This window comes from Acanthochromis polyacanthus, chromosome 19 (assembly GCF_021347895.1).
Source record: "Acanthochromis polyacanthus isolate Apoly-LR-REF ecotype Palm Island chromosome 19, KAUST_Apoly_ChrSc, whole genome shotgun sequence".
Lineage (NCBI taxonomy): Eukaryota > Metazoa > Chordata > Actinopteri > Pomacentridae > Acanthochromis > Acanthochromis polyacanthus.
This window is the reverse complement of record NC_067131.1, coordinates 14,593,094-14,610,370: the sequence shown is the minus strand read 5'-3', so window position 1 is coordinate 14,610,370 and position 17,277 is coordinate 14,593,094. Positions and strand designations below refer to the sequence as shown.

Genomic DNA, 17,277 nt, shown 5'->3' with positions numbered 1-17,277 from the left:
ACACACAACTGAGAGGAGGCAAGTTTATATTATAACTTTATTATACTGCACTATGAGCATTTATGAGTTCTGGCTATTTCTAACCATGATCATGTTTTCATAGAGATGCAGGGCTTCATATTGCAGTGACAAATGAGCCCACAGTCAGTAAAAATGTGACAGGAGCAAATAAAAAAAGCTTAAAATCGAGAGGATACAAATGACTTAGTGAGACAAAATACAGTTATAATTTTACACCATCTAAGGGTGTTAGCAGGCCTCTAAGCTTATATTTATTTTATATGACAAAATTGGTGCACAATGAGGGGACAAAAGGAAACAGTACGAGTGCATTTCTTTTCTAAAGCCATTAAGTATGTACAATATAAGACAGCGAATATAAGATTCACGTGGAACCTCAAAAGACGGACATGCACTGTGCTTGATTAGCGCATCCCGTTTCCGACAGCATGGACTGACCCGCTGCTTTTTGTTGTAAGCAGCTACAGCGACGACCAGCGCCAGCTAAAAGTGTGAAGCTGTGATCCGACCGCAGACCGAGCTTCGCTAATCAGACTCATTCGCGCTGGTGTGCCCAAATAATTTGTCACATTCTCACACTTTAAATGCCATTCGCACACGCAAGTGAAATGTTCACACTGTAGAGCCCTGGTTGGACATTAGGAAGAGCACATTTACAGAGCGGCGGCTGAGCCTTCCTCTCTAAACCGTCTGTGGGTAGGAGCCGAACACTAAATGACTGTAATTAGGTGTGGAGTTTCGCCAGTGAGATGGGGAAAAAAAAAAAGCTGAAAACGGTCACAGAAACAATGGCAATCCAACAATAACCTCAATAGGGATGACTAATGCAGCAGAATGGGAAGAGCGTAAGCAGGTACATTTATCCACAGAGGAAAGTATTCTGCACAAAAAGAAAAGGGACGCAAATGATGGGAGACACGGACAAGGTCATCGCCGTGTCACCGCTGTTTCCCTGCAAATGGGCCTGTTTGTGTTTTCGCCCAGTGAGGTCACAGTCTGATTCAGGGCGCCGTCATTAGAGGAAGCAGACAATGAAGTTCAGAGAGAGTTTGGTGCGCACTCACCACAAATTTGGCCCGGTGTCAACCAAAGAGGTAGGGGAAAACCTGCATCCCACTGTGGGTGGTCTCGTACAATATTATTACATGATATGCCCATATTTCAACTTGCCATTGACACCATTATTATGGTAATAGAGTCTTATAAAGCGCTGTTATTTTACTTCTACCTACCAGGGAGAAATCTGACAGCAGCACATGTAAGCCTGCACAGACATGAAAACTGCCTTTTATTCCCCCCCTGTGGGCTTTGTGTGTCTGAAGGATGTTACATGAATGGCTGGATACACTCTGCTCACCTCTGCTGAATGCGGCCGTGTTTTGGTTTCTGGTTGCTCATCTTTGTGTAGGCACCCTTAATATCATCTGATCCACTGCCCTCATGTTTCTCTATTCATTCCGGACACTTTATTGCTCTCCAAAGGGAAATTCTCGCTCCTTACAAAGCAGTAAATGAGCAAGGTCGGCTAACAAGCAGCAGCCGCGCTGTGATCACAGCGGCCAAGTCTGAAAGTTTATGGGCTTAAATGCGCGTCTTTTTAAGATCGCGAGGGCTCAGAGCTGCGATATGTCGAATCAGAAAATGTTTGTGGGGACATTTCAACGCCTCTGACTAAACAAAACGCAGCTCTAATCAGGGCGAATAAGGTTAATAACTAAACACATAGGAAAAGCTTGGGAGGTGGATACTGCAGCTGCTGGGCACGACAATAAAGCGGAGACGGATCATGGCCACATTGCTGAAAGTTGTTGCTGAACGTCGCAGCTGTCATCGTCATCCTTGTTTGCACAGGAATATTTTGATAGCTCGCTAATGTTTGCTGCCAGCTAACCAAGTGATACTGTTCTGCATCTCTAAAACCAGATGCGCATTGTTGGAGGCGAGTTTTGCTTGTGGAAAAATAGCAACTTGTAATTCTCAACGGCCGCGATCCCATCCAGCCGGCCAGTAAACCGCTGTCCACTGCTGCATATCAATGACTACCGCGGTTAAGTTAGGCAAGCGTGAGGCGTGCAGTCTATCGAGACCGACACATCATGTGACCCCAAGAACGCAAATATAGACAGTATAAACTGTTGGGCCTGTTGCTGGCAGAAGAACAATACATCTGTCTCCCTCCTTCTCTGAGGAGGGAAGAAAAGCTGGTGTAGTTTGAAAGGAATGAGAAGCCTCCATGCTGCATATTTTCATAGCAGAGGTCATCCTTAAATATATTCTTTCTTTGTTGTTGAGGAGCGATGGCACAGCTTTGAATTTGAATCAGCGCCGATTTGAAGTCAAATCCACCTTTTGAGTGTCGGAATCATACTTCAATCACGCATCAAAACTGTTGCTCCACTCAGTACTGACACACAACAGTTAATATCTACACCCACGAGTCCCTAAATTGAAGTTTTCTCGGAGCACGCAGCATCCAAGAGCCTGTCGATGCACATCAGAAAAAAGAAAACAGCAAAAACATCACGCTTCATGACAAAAAACATGACCTTTATGCGAACGTGGCTGCTCATTACTTGTACCCTGTACAGTGCGAAGCGCATAAAAGCACTTCACCGTGGAAAGTGTGAGTAAGAGCAATACCTGCTGAGTGGGTGGATCAACCTTGCGCTTTTTCTTCTGGTTCTGCTTGTTGGTCCTGGGATACACAGTCAGAGCCTCCTGCCACCTACGGACAGTCAGAGCGTTATTGGAACATGCAAAGCAGACTGCACAGACTCTGCACCTGTGGGGGGGGGTCGATATGGGACAAAGTTCTATGTTGCAAACAATAAACCCTAATGCCTGCCTGGACAAACACACAATGTAAACAAAATGATGCATCGATAGTACAGCGAATTAAAAGGCCTCAGCTCTCTGAAGAGTGAGCTAATGCAGCAGAAAGAAAACCACATCTAATCCCTTAAGTGCCAAACAAAACATCTCAAAGCCTCGTGCAGCCCCTTTTAATTATCCATCCTAATTCATGTTTTCTTTTGATCTTTGTGAAATTTATGGGCATACTTATCTAATTAGCAGCTGTAATTCGTTGCGTTTACTTTGGCATTGTGCTTAAAAAACAAAAATATTCCATTTACTACACAGCACAGACAATACACACTTTTGTAAAAGAAACAAAAAGGTATTATAAGCACATCCTCAGTCAACATTATTTTCAGGATTTACGACTTTGAACCAATTTGCTGAAGTTTCTCGGTCTGATCTAAAAGTAAACTAAAACGCTCACATGGTTTTCCTCGACAAATCCACATTTGACAAATGAGTTTTGTTCAGCTTTTGGGGTTTTCGTCGACTGAGACAAGATTTGCCACTTCCAAAAAGCAACACAGCTGTCACTCTGCTTCTCACTTTTCCCACACACATCTGAATTACACTGAATACTTTATGTAATATCAACCACTGATTCTGTGACTTTAAGCCATACAAGCCAGTGACTATGTTACAGGTCACTGTGCAGCGTCTTGGTGTTTCTCTAACCCACCCACTTTGTAAAGAGTGCGAGCCTTTGGCGTGCAGTGTCACAATATAAACTGTCACAGCTGCAAACATGTGACGCACTTCGAAATGATTGACATGCGGCCCTGTTTTCACACTAATAATGAGTCAAATGGCATTTGAAAAGAGCTTAGTATAATCAGAAAAAACATACAAAATAATGCCTTTTTTCACTGTCAATTATTGACAACCTTGCAGGGGCTAATAGGGCTGTGTGGTGGCCTAGAACCGACACATGGAAGCCAGATGATTGGAGCGTGGGAGGTGTACAGTGACAGAGCAGGTAGCATAACGAGGAGTGGGTGTTGTGAGTCACAGCTCCCTAAGAATAGCTGTAATATGAATGCTGGGAGAGAGAGTGCAGTGCAGGAACAGGCTCCGAATGTGCAGCAGCGAAGGAGAGGCACAAGAGACGAGTGAATTATGAAGATTAAAGTTCGCTTATTGTGATCTGTGTCCGGGCTTATGGCGGCGTCTGAACACAAGGAGAGAGGCTGGGGGAGGAAACAGTTCAAGAATGTGCACTGTCACTGCAGCGTGAATTACAACTCCCTGAAAAAGCACAGCCCGAAGGAGACAGCAGGGGGCAGAGCAGTTTTGGCTGCCACAGCAGCTGTGCACAACTATTCCCCTTCCATCTCTGTCATCCCCTCAACCCAAAAGACGGAGCAACACAAACCCTAATACCCACCTAAAGCTGAGGTTATTCTATCCTTTAATGACACATCATTATGCCTTACCCGTTGATGATTTCTTTGCACTCTGCCCGTATGAAGTGCTCTTTCTCAGGGGTCAAGATGCACAGCGAGTTCTTCTGACCAGTCCTGGACTCGCCGTCGATGACATCAGAGCACTGGTTCATATTGATCGTACCCTGGGGTAGAGTGCTGGGCTGCAGGATCACAGCAGAGACACACACAGAGAAAGTGTTAAGTGGGGGAAGTGAACAGACGTGCCCACAAGTCCCACCACATGGTCTGTCTTTCTCACACAATCCACCCCAGCATCAATTTTCATGCCAGGCTTGGCGCGGCACACACTGATATAACAGCCTGTGCAAAGGCAAATGTTCTTGTTAGGGCTCACTTTGATATTTTCCTGACTTCAGATATGCGTCGTAGCAGTTAAAGTGCAGTAATTACATAATTGCTTTACACGTGCAGCTTTTTTTTGCTTCAACAGCTCCACTAGAAATAAAGTACTGCGCGAGCGATGGCAGTTTTGGACGAGGAAATTACACAGTCGTTCGCAGCTATGTTGGACTCGGCATGAATCAATCCAGGCCATAATCAGCACAGTGGTAACAATGCACTTTTAGAAGCTGCACACTATTTTTTGAACGAGTTAATGAAAGAGTGCCAAGAAGAAAATGCATCCAAAAAGTCATGAAATCAAACTAAATTCCTCATTAGGAAATGAATTACTTTAAGGTTAGTCAGACTGCACGCTTTCTAAAGGGAGTGTAGCATCGCAATCTTGGTTGTTCAAGTCCAATCTACACACCTATGCTATATATTGCACCACTTGAAAGAACATGAAAGGACCTTTGACAGGACTGTCTGTTCCATTTATAAACAGTCCAAGTTCAAGGGTTCACTACGCGGTTTTTAGTTTAATCTGTCTGATGCCTGGCCGTGAGGTGCAAACTCAGCTATGCACCCTGACATGGATGCCATCTGTCAGCCATAAATAGCATAACCACAGGACTCCCACAATAATACCACCTTGTGTACATTAACTTAAGGCTTCAAATGCAGGTTTATCTAAGCACACAATGGCTTTGAATGCAACCACGGCTCATTTATGATGAATGGAGGCATTCTAACTCAACTTGTAACGGATAAGATAATCTTGTTAGAGTCCGTTGCGCTGCATTGCTCCACGTGAACCGGGTGCACTTGTCATATAGTCGTTTCTGCTCTTTGAAGCTTAACACTCATGCAGATGCATTCTTAGAAAGACAACACCCAAAGAAAGCAAATAACTGCACACTTGTCACACATGTTCAGAAAACGGACTTTTACGTCATCTGACCTCCACATGACTCGCTCAAGCCTCGGGAGAAGTCTTGATAATCTCATGTTGACTGAGGGATTTATATTTGTTCAATGAAGTAAATGAGCGCTGCGTAACTAAGCACACTGAGAACGGGAAGCTGTTTGAACAGCTTTTGGGTTCTACCTTCACTGCACTAAACATGCGGACAGAATGACAGACACCAAAATACCATAGCAGCGCTCAGCTTCAAGTACCAGGCCACAGATGATAAATTACAGCCCTCAGCGAATCAGAGTACATTAGGAGATAGAGCTGGACACAAATTAAAAGGTTAGCTAGTGACCAAAGAAATGTGACTGAAGGACTCAGCCGGTGCAGTGTAACCATAGCCTGTCAGCAGCAGAGCAGTGTGGGCGTATGGACGGCCTCTAATGTGGACAGAGAAGTCAATAGTTAACAGCTTGTGGTAATCCCACCCTGAGGGCAGAGGAGAGGTCGTGTTTACTGCTTCATGTTTAAACGTCACTTTCCTTCACATCTCCTTTAGCAGTGTCTATATCAGGGATGCAAAGCTGGATCATTTTCTTAACAGATAATCAGTAGTGTGATCAATCCATAATCAATGAATTGTCAGCTAAATGAATTACAATGTCCCATACACTACATTAAACCAAGCACGTGACATTTGCTGCGTGAACCGGTGGCAAATTACTTATTGAGACATAATCCCAAAGTGGTTCACCTCATCTTTACTATGTGAGCTCTGGGCAGAAGTCATTAATCACCACAGAAGTCTCTGTCATGGTTCCCGTTGCTAGCTAAATCCACACAATGTTCTTTGCTTGCTAACATGAAATAGCTCATATGCCGAGTGCCCACCTACTTGAGACGCTATGGTATCAAACACAGCAAACAAGCCGCAGTCATCCATCTCCTTTAACGGGAAGAGGCTCCACCTGGTGGAACAACCAGGAACTACAGCTAATCTGCAATATATTTTCAGACACGCATGTCCTTCATCTTCTGTCTTATCAATTAGATTTTTCGTCTGTTATTAATCAGCCAACAATCACCACTGTCTATACTGTAACAGATAGAGTCAAATTTGGCTAAGATTATGGGAAAAATCTAATCTCGACAGCATGGCATGACAGGTACTATGGCTCTCAACCAAACTAGAGTGCCACAGAGCCAGTGACCATTGTTTTGGCTTAACTTCTTATGTTCATGGCTTGAAAATGGCCCGTCACCGAAGGGCTCTTGACATAAGGTGAGAGGCCACAACAACAGCCGGGCTTGACACACAGACAGACAAATAGACGTTGGGACAGCTGGGCGAGGACCTAGGCCTGCTTCAGACTGGGCAGAGAGACTGGCGTCAGCTTGACCTGAGAGCCCTGTCACTCTCAGACATGGACAGATAACGACAATTTGAAGACAGAGAATGAACAGTAGAGGGTGAGAGAAGAGCGATTAAAAGTCTTGAGCTGGTGGTCAAGGAGGACAGCACGGGAAAAAAAACTGTTCTGTGAACTGTGACTTTGGACTGCTCGGCCATCTGTCTGTGTAAACAAATCTACAGTACACCACACATGTGGACTTGCCCTTGAGCTGGAGTCAGAAGAGGATAAACGGCAAAATATTTCAGATTCTGGGAACAGTTGTACAAGCAGCTTAAGCCCTACAGTTTTATAATCACTGCATCGGATTCTGCAGGAAATAAATCGGAGACTGACAACACTTGTGATTAAAAATCTATTTTCATAATGCCGCTCACCTCTGGCAGAGATTTGAGTGAATGCATGTAGTAGGTGGTGGCAGAGTGGGAGTACAGTATCGCTTTTGCACTTGAGCTGTGTGACAAGCAGCAGCAGCACGGGACTCCTATCACACGTGTGCAGCCTCCCAGCTCCAGCTCTGTGTCAGCTGAGCACCCATGCACGCCCCTACTTTGGTCCAGCCACTGTAGCTCAAGCCCCCAGCCCCAGGCCCCCCGAACCCACACCTCTCTGTCACCTAACCTAGACTCAGTCCGCTCTCCCCGGGCCACCGCTCTCCACAATGGTTCCTTTGTGAATCAGCGCCAGTTCACACAATGTGGGATTGTCAGTCGCCACAGTCCACAGAGCCACTCCTCCCGTTAACCCTCGACAAGGAAATAACTGAGAGACAAGAGGCCCAAACAAGTGTCCTTTTGTGGCCAGAGCATGGAAATTATGAAGCCAGCATAAACTTATTCTTGTCTCTGAAGTTGTTCAGACAATAGTGCGAATGCAGTCTTGATAGAAGTCATTGAGCAAAGTCTCAGAGGGAGACGGGGACAAATCAGAGTCAGATTTGGTTTCTCTAGTCCAGTCTGCAGAAACTGAATGAGCAATCGCATGTGGCGTTTTAGCTGCCATAATAATGGTGCAGGAATGTTGTACCACTGTGACAAATATCAGATTGGAAATTGTTGCATTTGATTCAGTTTAATTACATTTATATAGCACCAAATCACAACAAATGTCACCTCAAGGTACTTCACATGGGAAGGTGAAGTCCTTGCAAAGTATGCAGAGTAACTTAAATAAAAATTTTCCTTTGGATTGACTTTGAGCGAGCGCTTTGCAACAGTGGGGAGAAACATTATACATTACTGGAAAGGAAAAAACTTGGCAGAACCAGGCTCAGGGAGTGCAGCCATCGGCCTTGACCAGTTGGGGTGAAGGTACAGTGCTAGCATCAAGTCTATATTAGACTCGTGAACTAATCGAGCCCTAATCGATCTCTACACGGTGGGTTTTATTTTGTAAAAACATGTCATGAGCAAAATAAGCAGTCAACCCCACTGCTGACCATTTCTACCTTGAAATTAATGTGTGTTGATGACACTGATTCACACTTCCAGGGTTTCATACACAACAAACCTAAGAAACCAATCTTGTCAATTTGAGAGTTGACATTCTGTAGAATTTGCTTCTGCTTCGAACATGTATGGCTAAACTACTAAAATGTTCACAACTCGCCATTGCGTAGATCAGTTTTATAGTGTTTGAATAGAGTCAAAGGTGAGCTGGTGTGCTCGAGTTGCAGAAAAGAATGAAGCTTTCTCACATTTTCAAAGAACCGGTGGTGTAGAGTTAGATCCAGGGCATTAAACGGGTTATTGTCGTGAAAAAAAAAAACAACACAGAGATTTGTGTTTAGTGGTTTAATGAATGACCAGAGAAGGACTTTACTTTGTAAGGATTCATTAACTGAACACTGATGTCCCACTTTTACTCTGTTGTTTTTCCAACAGGTACTACAAGTTCTGGACAACTATAAGACATTCAAAAACAATGAAAACAACAGCTTTAATAGTTCTAATAAAATGCTCGAGCCATGCAAAAGCAGCGAACAGAGACACTGTTCCCACTTTACACATTCAGGGAGAACAGGAGGTGCAACCGATTGAAACCACGGACCAAATCACAGCCAGGATGCTATTTAAGCAAAGATTCTCTGCAAGTCCGCTGCATATTTTAGACCTATCTCTGCTCTCTTTAATCTACACCATTTATGTGTCTGTCCAGATGTCGTGTAGCATTACAGCGGTGTTCATTAGGAACCAACGTTCTGTTTAGAAAGTGGTAATTAGTGAGCTTCAGACGTGCATGCATGTCTCTGTGCCCTTGGCTTCCTTCAGTCTTGGCCATTCCACAGCTTAACAAAACATCCCATTCTCCCTTATGACACAGTGAGAGAAATATTTGCTTCTTTTGGCAGCTGCCTGATGGTCTACTTTCATTTTTGGTTGTGAAGCAAATTCTCTTCCTCTGCCATCAACATTTTTGGGTTTGACAGACTCATTTCTAGTCATGGAAAGCAAGAGTTCAGCTAAACTGAGTCACTTCAGAGCGCCAGGGAATGAAACTGCATTTATCTATGTGATTATGTGAGCCACAAGTTGCAAAATATTCTTCACCGCATTCGGTTGTCTTATCATTGTGAGTACGCCGAAAATATTGCTCAAAGGCCAAGATGGTTATGAACACCTGTGTGTTGATGAGAAACATCTGTTATCTGGTATTAGGTGCCAGCTTGTCTGCCAACCTGTGCGGTGACAAACGCTATGACTTCACTCGCTAAGTTACTCTTCTGTCGACATGTAACAGCAAGATTGCGCAGCGCTGTTTCCAAGTTCTTCCTTCTGCATCCAAAGCCTTTTGACTTTGATCACTAAAGACGCTGGAGCCAAAAGGAAAGCTGATGAACTGGCACCGCTTCATCCTGACTCATGAACGCAGCCTAGAATCAGGTCTGTTCGAGGTCCATCCTCTGCTCATTACCAACAACAACAATTATGTAGTAAATCTTTCCATGGCAACAAAGGATAACAGGGGTAAACACACATTTTTGATACCGGTGAGCATGCCAACAGCCAGCTGTGGGGAAACATCCTCAGGTGCCAGATGGATGGAGTCACCTTTAGGCTTGCTGCAAGGACGATCAAACCCCTCTGCAAGTCCACAATAATCATACAAACACAGATATACACAGCAATCAGGCCAGGAACTAGAGCTGACAGATTGGTCATGGACAAGATTATAATCATCACTGTCCCAGAGTCCTCACCGTCCTGTAATTTTACCCTAATATCGAGACAACTTTAAGCCAGTGCAATAACACAGAGTCAGCTGCAATGCCATTCTCAACCCCTCTCTGTACTTTAGATAAACATATAGCGCTATAGAAATCAGACCGAGCCATATGGTGGATATCTGACATCTCCGCTGCAGGGCCAAGTACAGTCCTCCAGGCATTCTCAGATACACCTCACCTCGCTGGTATGCGTTCACGATTTTCAGATGGTTACAAAGCAACGGCGCCACAGTGAGGGCTAGAACACAGTGAGAAAAAAAAGACTGAAAAACCCCAGCCCCACACATTTCACACATATTTGTACCAGGTATTTCAGAGCGGCTTGTGGGTGGTAGCAGTGCTTGCCTTCTTATGGAGAACGGTGAGGGGATGTGGGTGGTTTAATGCAGCGTTAGGACAGCAGCCGCCAAATGCAGAGGAGGAGGAAGAAGCGGAGGAGGAGGAGGGCGAGCTGGGTGATGAAGATTATTTTCTCTGCGAGTACAGCAGGATTCTTTTCAGACGCAGGCTCGGTTTGTGCTTGGTCAGTCAGATGCAACTGTACCAGAGCCGTGCGAAGCAGATCTTTGGCTGCCGAATGCTCTGGCAGTCCCACAACAGGGTAGACTAATCACATATACACTGTGGCGTGGGTACTAGATTTAACCATTTATCTGTGGTTTATGACGTCATTCGGCAGCAGTGGAAATGTAATGTCTGTAACAATAATGACTGCGTAATGAAATACGAGAAATGGCAGACAGAGTGTGAGAAATCCGTCAGTCGGTGTCTAGGCGGTGACAGAGTAGATGGGCTGGATGCAGAAACAGGTGCTAAAGTCGAGTTGGGTCTTGTTGCCTTGGCTGTTCAGACAAAGGCCGTCTAAGGAAGAGTTACTGTCAGCGGCTGTGTGTGGTTTCCCAGACAGGTAACTTTTTCCCTTTCTCCGCAATCCAGCTCCCTCTAATATCAGTCAAAGCTGCCTCTTTCCTCACAGCCACATATTACAGACGCATTCAGTTCCACTAATGTGTTTAAATTCATTATCTTCCGGCTGCTCTTTATTTTCTTCACTCCTTCCCATCTGTGATGAATAAAACCACTGTTGTGTCTACTTGCGCTGCGTATCAGTTTATACCCTCCACACTAGATTATACAGTCAGTGATAACTAATTACAGCATGTGGTTTCGGCTATGTAACTACTATATGGCTGTCAGAATTATTTAATCGTGAGCAGACCGTGATCATTTTGCATAATCATGAAAATAGTTTCCATTCACTTATATAAATACTGTTGCAAGCAACTAGCAGGAATGACGTATATCACTGACTATTTCCACATCGTTTTCCACCATCTGCACAACCTTCTTCTGCTATGATTTATTAACACCAACTGTTTATCTCGAGGCGCTTCATGTCCAATACTTGATTGACGGCATTTCGGCGAGGATGTATTGGCATTAACATCATGGATTTAGTTGCGAAGTGCCACAGTGACACTCTGGGCACATTTTTTTAAAGCCAAATCAAAAAGAAGAGTCCAATAACTTGGAGGAGGCCATTTCTTGGCTTTGCAGCAAATAGATAGCAGTCAAAGTTGCTAATACCACTCATATAAAACTAATACAGGCATGAAATTAACAGAAAAAGAAAATTATGTTGTTAATGGCAATTCTTTGTACAAAAACTAATAATCAGGTGAAATTTCATGATCATGACGGCCATATGGGACGTGAAATACCTGAGTATTTCAGGGAAAAAATGGCTCATTTAAGTTGGTATTTACTAACAAGAAAAGCACTCTTAGAGCACAGTACTCTGCCAAGGCTGCTCAGTCGTATCATTTCCAATGGCTGAAATCTTGAAAAACAATCATGGCAGAAATTACAGCACCATAGAAAGTGACCATTTTATATAGATGTACCCACAAACAAAATGGCTTTGCAGTGAGCAGTGAGTGAAACTGATGGGACTCGGAAACACCCTCACAATTTAATCAACAGTTCCTTGCATAATTTTCAGACGAATAAGTCCCGATAAGACCGCAACTTTCAATTTGTAGTAAGATCACAATCACGTGATCGTTAGGAGGCAGCTGACATAGTGTTGACTTGTTGTCATAGTTACAGTGACACCGTGACGCATTCTCACAATGATACAGAAATCTTTAACAAATCCGTGGATCCAGACTATAAGCTGCATCGCTGCCAAAATCTAATTAGGTGGTCCTTGTGTCATTTCAGATCTTCCCTGAAAGTTTCATCCAAATCAGTCCGTTTTTGAGTAACGTTGCTAACAAACGGACAGACAAACTAAGGGCGATCAACACATAAAGCTCCACCTCCTTGGCAGAGAAATAACTGATAATTCATTTCTACATCATCTATTTTTAATAATGACCTGCGGAAAAAAGTTGCATGTTGAATTCAGTTTCCTTATTTTGAATTTAACTCCGTTACCCTGGTTATTTTGGCCAACATGAAATAACCAGTGTTGCTTTACAATGAAAAACACATACAAAAATATAGACACACTTGAATAAATAAGTATAAAGGAATGATCAAACTACAATACCTATTAAATAGAAGAAAGTAAGTATAAACCGGAGTTGCACAGAGGGCGATTAGGTTGAAAGCGCTGCATCATTTCGAGGTTAAGATTCTGCTGAAGTGTTGAGGGACACAGTCGTGTGTGTTTTTTAATGGCAAAGCAAATCTCAAAAAGGCAGCCACCAGTCCCCACCCACAGACGGGGATGACGAGACTCCTAGGTGGAATCAGACTAGCAAACCTAGGAAAACCTGAATGGCAGCTACACGGAGAGCAATGGAAGGCAAAAGAGCATCATTTTAAAGGTAGGAGAAGCTGTCAATGAGTCAGAGATGAAAGTGTTGGAAGTCTGTTCATGCACGAACTTTGCGTTTTCTTTCTGTGCTTTCATAGTGGTTTGCATCTGATGAATTTAGGTGAACCTACTGAACATTCTATTTAAGATTTTTGTCATCACTATTGACGACGTCTGTATTAGCAGCATGCATCCCCCTTGTTTTATCACCCAGGCCAGCTGCACATAAGATTAACTAAAAAAAAAAAAAATCAGTAAAAACAGTAACATACAAATATGAGCTGGTGGAAGGGGGCGACAAATAAATGCCTTGTCTTTTTGGATTTATCTCAGTGTCAGAGCAGTGCATCATGGAAAGCAGAAATCAAACTTACCTATAATGGAATTGACTGAATACACAAATGCATGTACCATCCATGCCACAGTTAAATCCTACATAAAATAAGTTTACAAGAAGCACCAGCACGAGCTCACTGCAACTGCTTTCCTTCCAAGTCTAATAACGATTGCTGGAAGCTCTCCGTATTAGACTGGTTTTAATTTGCAACACCACTATTAACAATTGTTGGTCTTCAAGTATGTTAATGTTCTCACTCCCTGACTTCTAGAGCAGTAAACCCTAAAGCTGCAGCTCCGTGATCAGCTTTTTGGCTTCACTGCAAGAAAAAGGGGGGAAAAAAGTTGTTAGAAGATCACAAGGTGCGTCAAAACAGCAGTGTCTGAGCTGCTGCAAATCCCATATGGTGCTCTGACACAGCACTTTGGAAAGTAGGCCAAGGTGAATAGGTACCCACTCTGTGCTTTGTCCCAAAGAGTCCAAATAAAAACTATTTTAATCAGAAAAGAGGCACATAAATATCATTCTTGCCAGAAACATAGTTAATAAAGAGGTACTTTCTGCACCTCAGTGTACACTAGGAAGAAATTACATAAGACCTACAGGGAGGCTTCAAATAACTCTTTGATAATGACTGCAAATCTGCCAAAGCTCCAGCAAGTCAACGCAAATTAGCCCATCAGGCCGAAGGGAAGGGAAAATGGAGTAGGTATAGGAAAATGTTCCTGTGGGAATTCAGATTGAGTTTTTCCACAGGGCTGAAGATCAGGTCCACTGGTTAACACTTAACCTGTTACTCAAAGCAGTGCTGACAGCAGAAAACCAAGATTCATCAGGTAACAGAAGTTCTGAGGCCAAATGAATCCCATATTTCCTGATGTGTTTTAGGGCTGCTCAGCATGGCAAAATGGCAAAATTAGTAGCATTCTAATACCCTAATACCCCCCAAAATATTTTTATATGTCTCTGTGTGTACAAATGTGTTTTCTAACACTACAAACAGCCAAAAAGCTTTGATAAATATGAACATTTATGAAGTACTCAATTGATAAAATAATGGGATGAAACACTAAAGAATTAACCATTTGGACAGCAAGCAGTCTCTGTGTGTTTTTTCCTCACATTTTTCCCTCACTGTGAGCTCAGTTTTGACTATAATATAAAGTCCTGCACCTCTACTGAAACAACACAACCACTGGTAGATGAAAAAAGACTTTTAGTCACGTGACTGTTGGTCACAGCTGAGTCACTAATAAATTCACAGTGACATTTTTTTTTTTTTTAACAGAATCTTGTTAGAGCAATTGATGTATTTTTGGCAAATATTTACACCAGACATGGAATAATCTGACTTTGCTGAAGTATGGTTTTAAGCTTAGATTAGGTTATTTTCCACCAAAAGTAGCACATGATCAGGTTGAAAATCTGACTTTTTTTTTTTTTTTACTGCTTTTTCCCCATTCTGATGAATGTGGTCATTTTTGCAGTTTTGAAAAAATACATTCCTTTTAAATTAGTGAATTTTAGAGTTCAGAGGGTTAATGATCATTTATTAATGTTGAAGATTTTTTTTTCTTAAACATTAAATTAATCAGAAATACAGTCTAGACATTGTTAATGTGGTAAATGACTATTCTAGCTGGAAACGGATGATTTTCAATGGAATAGGGGTACAGAGGAACATTTCCAGCAACCATCACTCCTGTGTTCTAATGCTACATTGTGTTAGCTAGTGGTGTTGAAAGGCTAACTGATGATTAGAAAACCCTTGTGCTATTATATTAGCACATGAATAAAAGTGTGACTTTTCATGGAAAACATGAGATTGCCTGGGCGACCACAAACATTTGAACAATAGTGTAAGTAAGTCAATAATTTATTGCAGCATTTTTCTTTTTATTAAATTATATATCAATCTGTTATCATTTTTTTCAGCCCTCTCTTTCTATCATCACTGGACAACATAGTGGATGAACTCACAGCCCCAGTGAGCAATCAAGAGGACCTCCTGTGACAGTAGATTTGTGTTTCAGAGGGATATACTGTGGATTGCATCTTTACCCCTGCTGGCTTTTCAGACGGTTCAGGACTAAATCCAAGAGCGGCAAAGAAAGAGGTGGATAGTTTGTTGCTTTTGCTGCCACCCTGATCACATTACCGAGAAGCAGCCAGATACTGAGCTGCTGTCAGTGGACCTACATCCATACCCAGGGAGTTTTCACATGCCATCTTGGTTGTTGTTTGCATCCCTCCCTTCACTAACCCAGCAACCGCACGTTACATCATCCACTCTGTTGCTGCGAGACTCCAGACTATACACCCCAGTGCATTCTTCTTTTGCATTACATTTCCAGTATTCTTGTGCACCTCTCACGACTTCTTCAATTTTGAGAAACCATTTTCCTGCAAGGACGATTGGAGTTTCACCGATTCAGATTTTCGGTAGAATTATTTTGTTGCTTTCTCTTTAAAGCGGAGAGAAAGCACAGAGGAGAGAAGACTAAGCTGATTAGGGTGCTGTGGCTGGAGGTGGGCCAGTCCATGGCTGCTGAAAAAGGGAATTTTGGGCCAGGTCCTGAGGAGGCTGGAGTGGGTTATTAAAGAGAGAGCGACTCACCCAACAACAATTAGCAAGAAGCCAAAACACTTCAGCTGCAGGTAATGTCGAGTTTACAAGCATGGCCTGCTCGTGAAATGAAGCCCAGAAATGTTAGGGAAGGAGATATTTTCACCTGTGCATCGGATATTTCAAGTTGAAACCGCCCACCGCTCCACATGCACCATCGCATATACATATGTCTTCCCCTCACTGTTGTATTTGTGTGAGCTGTCGCCACGCCCACCACCATGGCTGCACTTTCTGTCTAAAGATATCTTGGCTGCGGAGTCCTGACCTGAACAGGTGTTCGGATTGGCGGGTCACCAAGCTGAGGTGAAAAGTCAGAGGTCATCCAATGCAACTGCACCTGTTGCAGCTCTGAAAGACATTCAGCTGCAGCTGTGGCCACTACAGGCTCTCACAAGGCAGCAGCTTGGTTAGACGCTCAATCTCAGGCCAGGTTACAACTGGACTGCACCCAACTGTGATGTAACTAATCAACCCTGCCATCCATCCCTACAACCTTGGAAACTCCACAGCTTAAAACAGGATTCTTGTGTAGTTAAGCTGCAGTGTGTTTTCGTGACTGTATCCAGAATGCGCCCAGATCGTGTACTGTAAATACACTGAGTGGCTACAGTGGTGCACAAATGTGTCACAATAGCATAATAGTGTATTTTCACTTTCAAAAATGCCCCTACACTCCCACTATTGCACATGCAGACATCTTCCCACCTTCCCCACTGTTTTATTAGTGCCTGTCTCGGAGCTGGCTCACCCCTCACCCTGATACTTTAAATGAAACCTTTTGTCAGTGTCCTGGCCTAGTGTTTAGAACAAACTGAGCGAGCAGTCCATCAGGCCCCGTTTGGCTTTATAGACAAGGGAGGGTTTGGGGGGGAAGAAAAAAGAATTTACACAATACTGGTGGGCTTTTTCTCTCCAGCGCAAACACTTTATTGGACAGACAGGACCGGAGCGGAGGATGGAGGTACGAGAGAGTGGCAGAATAAGTGAGAGGCAAAAGGATGGGAAAGTGAATCGGAAAGTAAAAATGAGGAGCTCGCAAGTGAGAGTGAACGCCGGTTTAGCCAAAGCCTCCTGGAGCAGGCCTTTCTCTGGTTAATGAATGGCTGGAAATCATTAAAAAGAACAAGAAGCATGGTAAAAAAGAGAAGGACGGTAGAAAGACATTGTGGAAAAAGAGGTCTTTTAAGGACTTCTCACCACTGCGGCAGCAATGGACCGCCGTCAAGAATTTAGCTCGGTCATATTCAACAGGAGAAATTTGAAAGAGAGCGCAAGTTCACCAACAACTGG

The 17,277-nt window shown here is 43.3% G+C and overlaps 1 protein-coding gene across 10 annotated transcripts in view; it reads right to left on the bottom strand.

Annotated features, from left to right (window-relative positions):
* si:ch73-103b11.2 (myosin phosphatase Rho-interacting protein) overlaps positions 1–17,277 on the bottom strand; it is a 63,370-nt gene that overhangs the window by 29,638 nt on the left and 16,455 nt on the right. For all 10 annotated transcript variants that reach the window (XM_051939727.1, XM_051939723.1, XM_022220419.2 and 7 more), the window contains exons 4-5: positions 4,314–4,465; positions 2,662–2,746 (exon numbers count right to left, since the gene is read on the bottom strand). In XM_051939727.1, the coding sequence (XP_051795687.1) occupies positions 2,662–2,746; positions 4,314–4,465 (237 nt within the window). The remainder of the gene's footprint in view (positions 1–2,661; positions 2,747–4,313; positions 4,466–17,277) is intronic.